The 8519-nt window shown below is 40.6% G+C and overlaps 1 protein-coding gene across 1 annotated transcript; it reads right to left on the bottom strand.

The window, feature by feature from the left end:
* Positions 1-485: 485 nt before the first annotated feature.
* COMMD8 (COMM domain containing 8) lies at positions 486-6610 on the bottom strand. The gene is made up of 5 exons (XM_026093796.2): positions 6479-6610; positions 5641-5796; positions 4497-4649; positions 2669-2824; positions 486-988 (listed from the first exon to the last, which is right to left on the bottom strand). The coding sequence occupies exons 1-5, from the start codon at positions 6521-6523 to the stop codon at positions 968-970; spliced, it is 531 nt and encodes a 176-aa protein (XP_025949581.1). The 5' UTR covers positions 6524-6610; the 3' UTR covers positions 486-967.
* Between the last annotated feature and the right edge of the window lie 1909 nt (positions 6611-8519).

Here is an 8519-nt window from a genome sequence, read left to right as displayed (position 1 = left end):
ACACCAAAGTTTGCGACAAGCGGGTAAGTGATCATTTCTTTGCCTTTTTTATGCATACGTATATGGGTGTGTGTTTTACAGATAATTTGCTCCTTATATATGGAAAAATGGTTTAACAAACAGCAGAAACCATTAAATTCCTGGTGTAAGCTTCTCCATTGCATAGCTTCTAATTTTTGTTGCATACTACAAGAAAATCCTAATCTGGTTTCACTAAGATTTAGATGCAGATTTTACCAGTTACCTGCCTTACTGCATAGACTGGGAATATCCTTTTGATAGCCCACACAGGTCAGCTCCTGTCCAGCACAGGAGCTCCTTTGGAAACCATCAATATACTTCAGTGAAAAGCAACCAGCTAAAATGCTGAACCCAAACTGAAAAAGATTCTGAATTAACCCCAAGTCCTTACTCAGCTTTCATACTGGTTTTTTTTTTTTTTTAAGAGTTGATTTTAACATTTAACAAAGTTCTGAAGTTAGAGATTATTAAATCAAGAAACTATTTATTGCAGTTATTCACACACAAAAAAATCAATTGTTTACTATTTACAAGTATAAATACATTAATGCCACAGCTCTGCTGTCATGTTCTTCATTATCATTGCACCTTTGTAAGGATCATGTGTTACATAAGTCTTCCCAGGAAGGTGTGCAATCGCCCCCGAAAATTAATAAAAGCAAATATGCAAATGCATGTCAATGATATTTACATCGTTCATAGTTCTATATATTTTTAGTACTGAAAGCAACTGTACATTTGATTTGGATTATTTTAGTCTAGCAAATCTAAGATGTTTCTATTTGCAAAGGAGTAATAGTTTATTTGGTCACAAGTCAGTACTGCCTGCTCAGTTCAGTATTTTATTGCATCAATAGCTTTTGGCTTTGTAGAGAATATTTCTGTTATTTTCCCAAGTCACCTGTGGAGCCAGCAACAGCAGATGCTGTCAATCGTCTCAATACCATCACTTCAGTTGCAAGATAACCTTCAAAAAGAAGAGAGGGAATGAGATCAAAGTTGGATGAGATAAGAAGCTAAAACAGTCTCGGAAATACAGCTTTATGCTTTCTGTTACAGTGACACTACAATATGGAATTGTACTAAACACATCTTTCCTCTGGAAAATGCACCTCACAGCTACTACTACTTCTAACAATTTTCTTGGGTGCTTACTGCATGCAAACCATTCTTTACCATTCTGTTTTTTTCAGTCACAAGGAACTAATTCCAGATCCACTGGATTCACTTCACACAAAGCAGAACAGAGGGCTCCATTTACAGAGTAAATTCCTTATTGCCCTCACGTAGAAGTATGGAACGACAATCTCCTATAGCAGACCTTCAAGCAGAACACAAGGCACATGGAAACTGCTGAAGTCTGGGCTGGAAAAAAATAAATCCTTGTTTGCATAGTGTATAATTCAAGACAAGCTGCTCTTTCAATTTGGTTTGGAGAAAAAAGTCCAGGAAAAAGAAAGCTGTTGAGAAGCGCAGTCATTTCAAGAAAGCTGCACCTGTACCTCCACTAATACATTTATCTCACTGCAAACTGTGTAGCTACTCAGAGGTCTCACACCAGCCTCACTGAAGCAACAGGTGGATGTAATATTCTGAACTACATAAGACACCAAGATTAATAGCACTATTATATCTTAGTATTGATTCCAAGAACTACAAATCTATTATTTTCAGTTGTCATATACCAAAAATTATTTTAGCAACCTTGATCTGTAAATTCCAGCTACAGCACTGTAACATTACACAAAACATCTAAAGAAAATCTCTACACACTAAGCATTAAGAAGCATCTAGACGCTGCCAAGTTCTAAACATGTCAGTGCAGCACTTTCACATCCATCCTACAGAGTGCCAGATATCGTTTCCCAGATAACTGACTTGATAAATATTTGAAGTATATTTTCAGATCAAAAAAATGAAAGTCCTGCTGCGCTTTTTTACAGAGCCAGAATGAATACTGAGATGTAACTGAACAGGGATGGTTTCCAGAACATATGGTTATCACCAAGGTGCAAGTCAGATGACACTTCTTCCCCTAACAATTTTTTTAATCCTCCTGAGTCTTTTCTATTAGGAAATCTGGGACACCTCAAATAAGTCACACTCAAAATTTTCTTCTTGCATTATAGACATATTAGCATCTTTGTAATTTTATTCCTGATTTACTGTGTCATGGAAATTAAATTATTTAATTTAAATCAAGCAACTCTGTGATATGCATTCCCAGCCACTGATGTTTTGTGAAGCTGAGGGAATAGCAGAGTTCTCTCTCCAATCTTTCAAAATCCCACTCTCATCTGACACACTGTCATTTCATTTCTTTCTCCTCTTACCCTTGCAAGACCTTTTACCAAGGCTCTGAACAGAGTACTGTACTTATCAGGACTTTAATTACATTTCTAAAAAAAATTTCTCAACTACACCACACTAAAAAACCCTGAAGTCTCTCAAAGAAACACAAACTAATTTACATAGGCTGCTTTACATAAGACTTTCTGCAACTCAAAGATCCTGTTGTCAAAGGATATTTTACTAATGAAAGATTTAGTTCAAGTTTTCAGCAGGATACCGGTAACAAACAATTTCAGTTAAAATAAACTCAGTAAATAAGACTTCAGTAAGAAAGGATGTTAATGGTAAAATCTACCTTATTAGCAGCTTCCAATGCATTTATTAGGTTCTGTAACTCCTCCTTATTCATTTCTATGGAGATTGGTTTAATTTCACCATTTTCTCTCACATCCAAATCAAGATTGAGAAGTGGCATTTGCAGCATGGAGATTTTATCACTGGAGAGAGCAAGCTGTGTAAGTTGATGAAACAAACAAAAAAGTGAAGGTGGAGCCATAAAGTTTTTAGTCTTTCTTAATATCACATCTGCACTTTCTATATAAAGAGTACTACCAGAACAAACATCAACATGAAGAAAGTAACTTCTCACAGTCACCTTTGCAGCTGTTTTTTTTTCTTTTTTTTTTTTTAAACCAACAATATACCAACAAACCTTTTCATAGCAAAACACTTGTCAAAATAATTTGTTAAAATCACAGGGCTTCTAAATTTTTGTGTTCTAAATCTTAAGGAATGCAGCATTTAAGCACAGCTCTTTAGAAGTAAATTTTGAAGTTACCTTACTCAAACAGTTCTGGTAATCAACAAGTGAGCAGGGTTTTAGGAGGGTGAGGCAGAGAAAAAAGAGGACAGCTTCTGTGCAGTTTTCAACTCCACAGTTGATCAAATACTATTCGTCAGATATACTATTTGACAAACACTGATGAAGAGGATTATACAATTATGTAGGTTTTTTGTTTACTATTATGTCTACTCTAAGTTAGACTTTAAAATGTATTAGCGCATCGGTTGACAACACTGCAGGTCAGTTTCTGTACCCAGCTATCTTATTTAGAGAGCAGAATGTGGTACAGCAAGGCAGAGAGAATCTCCTTGGTAGGATTCAATTAGAGTAAGTGAAAAAGAACACTACAACCAGCTCAAGCAAAAGAGAAGAGCGGTTTAAACAAAATGCAGGCAGCAGTTTAGATATCTACAATAAGTTTGTATCATGAAATAGAGAGAAAGCCAAAAACAACAAAAAAAAAAGCCTTCACAGGAAAAAGTTAAGAGAAACTACAAGTAAGTAACAAGAGTTCTCAAAAGTCTGGTTTATATTCTTGTCAGAAGTAAACATAGCAAGAGAGATCAAGGCTTAGTAACAGCTCATCTGAAGCAAAATATGTTGCCATGGCATCAGCTCTTGCAAAACCTTGTCTATTTAGGCATTGCTCTTTGATTTCCAAAGCAGTTTGCTGCACAAATTATTCTTGTTGAGACAGAAAACTATTTACTGTTTAACAGCTTCCATGGACAGACAAAATAACATTACTTACCCAGTTTACATTCTAAGTCTAAGATAGCACAGAGCTTAATTTAAAGCAGCAATGTCTTTGTAACCCCAAAGCACCATCCAACTTTAGGCAGCACACTTATTAGGAAAATAAATCCAAAGATAAATGATTTCAAACTAATCACTAAATGATTTAATGCAGGAATCTAAAAATTTTAAGAGTCAGGAAATCACACCCTGAGCTGGTATAATACTGTTTATTTTAAGTAAATATATTCTTTTTCCCTAGAGTAAAAATACTATCTATTCAGGCCTCAAAATCATGACAGCAAATGAAATTTTCAGGTGTTCCGGAGTAACTTTCATTCTCCTTTTAGAAGAGAGATAGTTTTGTATATTGTAGTATGAAAAAAACAAAAGAAAAAAAAAGAAAAAAGAAAAAAAGACTTATATAGATTTCTGGCAAGTATTTGGCTTGTTATCATGAATGCCGGTTTCTGGTACCTATAAAAATTGAAGCATGCACCACAACGACCTGGCCTACTAAAGAGACTGTATCAGTAGTTACTGCCACATAGTGGAATACTTCTTCCTTAGGTATATTCAAACAACACTAAAGAAACAGTCTCACCTTTAACTGCCAGTCAAAATCCTGCAGCTGAGCAGAAGAGATTGCATTTACTCTTTCTACTAGTGCATTCCTGATTTCTTCCTTTCTGCCTTTTAGACATTTTGTGATTGCCTCTTGATAGTTCGAATTTAACTCATTCATCTGTTCAGCAGCCTGTAAATATCAAAATAGATTAAAGTTAAGACTGCTTTAATTATGAACCAAAGAAATAATATATACCATGCATGAATAGCTCTGTAAGTATCCAAGCTTCTGCCTGGATAGCTGTTAACACTGGATTTCATAACCTCATCTTACTTACACTGTTCTCAGTGGCCGATAGCTAGAGTCAGTACCTGCCACAGCAACTTTAAGAAACAAAAAAACACTTGTTGGGCAGTAGTGCACAACTGATGCACAAGGTCATTCAAATGGAAAGAGACCAGAGAATGGAGGCTTTCTTGGCCTTCCTAGATATCATGCTAAAATGAAAACAAAACCACACACACACAACAGCACAGGTTTAGTTCTGAGAGTTTCTGAACATCAGAGTGGAGACAAATCATATTTTAGCTTAAATAGACATACTAACAAACCGCTTGTTCTAGGTCTCCTTCTGTGACTCAGCTACTAGGAAGTAGTCAAAATACTAGCAACAAACAGAAGATGAGAATTAAGAGTCCTGATAAAGGAACAAGTTTTCTGCAAAATTTAGACATACTGAAATGCCCTGAATTATGGTCCCTGTACTGCATGGTCTATTTAGACTAGATGTTTAAGCACTTACATACAACACTATTTTAAGACACTTCAATACAGTGGTAATAAACAAAGCCAAGCAAGAGCATAAATTGTTTTCATTTCTAATGACACAGATTTAATTCTGTGGTATATAAGATGTCAATTTAACTGACTGAAAACAGTATTTTAACAAATGAGTACTATTCAGTACATTTTAAAAAGTGTCCAATTTCACCTTCTCTTTCAAAAAAGTTTAGCATTACATCTCGAAATGCTGCTTGCTTTCTAACTGTGGCTATTCAGATTGAGCCTGTTACTATTCAAATTCTACATTACAAAAAAACCTGAGGACTGAATAAACCACCGGACTAATCACTCCAATCTGATCTCTCAAAGTCAAACCCAATCAGTGATGAGCCGTTACCTCTTCATCAGATATGTTTTTGCCAACTGTGGTTTTGAAATATGTCATCGTTTCTTCTAAAACCTCCATCCACTCCGTCAAGCTCCAAATACTACCATAATCCTGGTATCGAGGATATGCACGGCCACATATGCCATCGACTATTTTATGAAGGAACTGAAAGAAACAGAGTGAAAGCTAATTAAAACCATACTGATACTGTAGTTATACCTATATCAGATGTGGAATTCAACAGGCAATTCAGTTATCACTCTTCTCTCTGCTGAGTCCTGCCTCAGTGCTCCCTCAGAGGGCAGCCAAAACACCATTCTGAAAAACCATAGAGGCAGCCCCTAAACACCAACCTTCCTCCATCTTCCCCCAAATCAACCCCCACGCTTTGGCCACAGAAATCAGTGTGATTCAGACTGAGCTTGGGCTTATTTTTGGTTTTTTTGCACTACTATAACGTGCTTTTGAGCAGCACGCTGCCACACCAAAAAGCAACTCCATACTCTCGAAGGCAGTTGGATTTTCGGGGTGAAGAGCACAACCCACACGGCTGACCTCCAGGTCTGCGCGCCTGTGGGTCAGCCCCACTCTTCCCCTAGGTCTGCAGCATTAGGAGTCTTCCGTGTCCACCGAAGTCCCTCAACGAAGCAGGCCGCACCGGGGCGGGGGAGACCGCGCAGGCGCTGCCCGACACAAGGCCTGCGAAAGAGGCCACACGCTTCACTTCAGCCAGGCGCGGCTTCAGCGCCTCTGCGCCGCCCTCCCGCCCCTGAGGGTTTACCGGCCCCGCAGCCCCCGCCCCACGTTCCTGTAACGGCCCCGCGCCCGGCCGCGGCTCGGCGCCCACCTCCAGGGCCTGGCCCGGCGGCAGCTTCTCCAGCAGCCCCAGCATGTCCCTGCCGTTGCCCTCCCCACCGCACACGTGACCTCCCAGGCGGCCTGCGGGCACGCGCCTCTCCTCTGCCCGCCCCTCCGGCGGCGGCGCGCATGCGCGCGGGCGAGAGGCCCGAAGTCGCGGGTTCGAGTCCCGGCTCCGCAGGCAGGTCGGGGTGCTGCGCCCGCGGGCAGCGCCCGGCAGGTTCCCCCGAGCTGCCCGGGCAGCGGCCGCTGGGCCCCGGCTGAGCCCGATCTGGAGGGGCGGTCAGGCGCGGGGTGGCGAGCGCGGCGCGGGGGAGCTGCTGGGCGCCTGCACCCGTCTGCCCCGGCGGAGGGGAGCGGGCAGGGCCCGTGCGGGTGCCGGGCCCGCAGCTCGCAAACCTCTGTGCTTGATGGCACCTGAGTTGTTTTCATGTTCGGCCTGGTTTTGCAGCTTTGCTCGTTAACCCTTAGCGCCCTGACTTCTCACTTGATTGCAGGGGAGTGTTTTCAAGGCTTATGGCAGGCACCAAAAGGCTCCACATCTTTTCTGGTATTAAATGCGATGGGAGAAGTTAGGAGAAATACTAACGGCAGGAGTGCATGCTGCGGCATGGCGTTTACTGGGACCAGCTCCTGTCACTGCTTCCACAAAGCAAAACCTTCCAAGGCGGAGCTATATGGAACAGTTTTTAACTTTAGCGATGCCCTTTCCGTTCCTGAAGTTGATCTGAGTGTCAGCATGAAGACGCAGCAGCCCCCTCAGCAGAGTGCAAGAACAGCGGTATGCGTCCAAGTCCCAGCAAAACCCTGAAGCGCACAGAAACTTGCTCCACTGAAATCACTAGACCAATTCGCAGGTGTCAGATTATGCGTATGTAAGCATAATAGTGGGCTCTAAGAAAATGAAAGCAGGTCTGTGCAAGTCTGTCCTGGCGGATATCAGGTCTGTGGAAAACCCCAAGCTGCAGCACATCTTTTGCAAATGTTAGGACACTGGTCCTGTAGGAGCAGCGTCATGCAGGGGAGTTTTGGAGAAGAAACAAATGAGGAAGAACCAATTTCACGTTTTGCTGACAGGGCTAATAGGTGCTGTAAACTTCCAGATGCACCCAGTTTCTGTCTGTGTTTGCTACTGCTAATAGGTTAGATTTTTAATAAAGGCTTCTGGAAAAAATGTACTTAAATTTACTGTGAAAAAATTATTGATGCTGCTGTTGAACTGAGGAAAAGCTGAAATTGCAAAGAAAAGTAAATTGTATTTTAAATCATTTTCAATAATAATTTCCTTCATTTCCCTGGAATTTGCAGCTTTTTTTATTAGGAAATCCATCGAGTTTCTATTATGACTGTACTGCTGCAAACAGCAGGGGGAGCTTCTGCCCTAAATAAAACAGACACAGAAATAAGACAAGAAAAATGAGAAAGAAGTCCAGATTTAGAGAAGGAAGATAGAGTGAATAAGGGGAGTGGTTGCAAATGTCCCGTTAAACTGAAAGGGACCAAACAAGTGACAAATGCGATGGAGCAAAGACGCAGCACGTGAAAGGGAGGAACCCAGGAAAGAGGAAACATGCATTGTCTGACAAATTCTCAGTAAAGACCTTTTACAGCAGCTTATTTCTTTCAGGTCTGAAGAATAAAGAGTCTCACTTTCCCTAAATGTATAGCTTTAGGATAAAATTTTAGATTCAGTCAACTGAAATATAAGGAGCAAAGTAGAACTCGGGCAAGAAAAATCAGAACTGGGTTAGCTAATGCCATATTTCTGAGCCCATCTACAATTACAGAGTAGTACGGCACACAAAACTGGCCTTTGGCAGGTCAGAGTTTCTTTGTACTTGTATTATCTGGATCAAACTTTTCATGCTTCAATAATCCACCTCGCTGCATATAAGTCATCAAATAACCATAAAATCAGAGACAGAGAAACTGTTGTAAAAAGGAAAGTAGGTAGAGAATAGATCCCACGATGACAAGAAGAAAAGTGGCTTTAGGAGAGAACTGTGGAGGTAACTTCTTGTTACATTATG

Source organism: Dromaius novaehollandiae, chromosome 4 (genome assembly GCF_036370855.1).
Source record: "Dromaius novaehollandiae isolate bDroNov1 chromosome 4, bDroNov1.hap1, whole genome shotgun sequence".
In the NCBI taxonomy this organism is placed as follows: Eukaryota; Metazoa; Chordata; class Aves; order Casuariiformes; family Dromaiidae; genus Dromaius; species Dromaius novaehollandiae.
This window is presented reverse-complemented; position numbering and strand designations above follow the sequence as displayed.

Bases quoted from the DNA above. Each gene is read 5' to 3' on its own strand.
- COMMD8 (XM_026093796.2), bottom strand. From the start codon at position 6,523: ATGCTGGGGCTGCTGGAGAAGCTGCCGCCGGGCCAGGCCCTGGAG. The intron at 5,797-6,478 runs GTGGGCGCCGAG...TGTTTCTTTCAG, and splicing joins CGCCGGGCCAGGCCCTGGAG to TTCCTTCATAAAATAGTCGA. The intron at 2,825-4,496 runs GTGAGACTGTTT...CAACTTACACAG, and splicing joins ATTTTGACTGGCAGTTAAAG to CTTGCTCTCTCCAGTGATAA.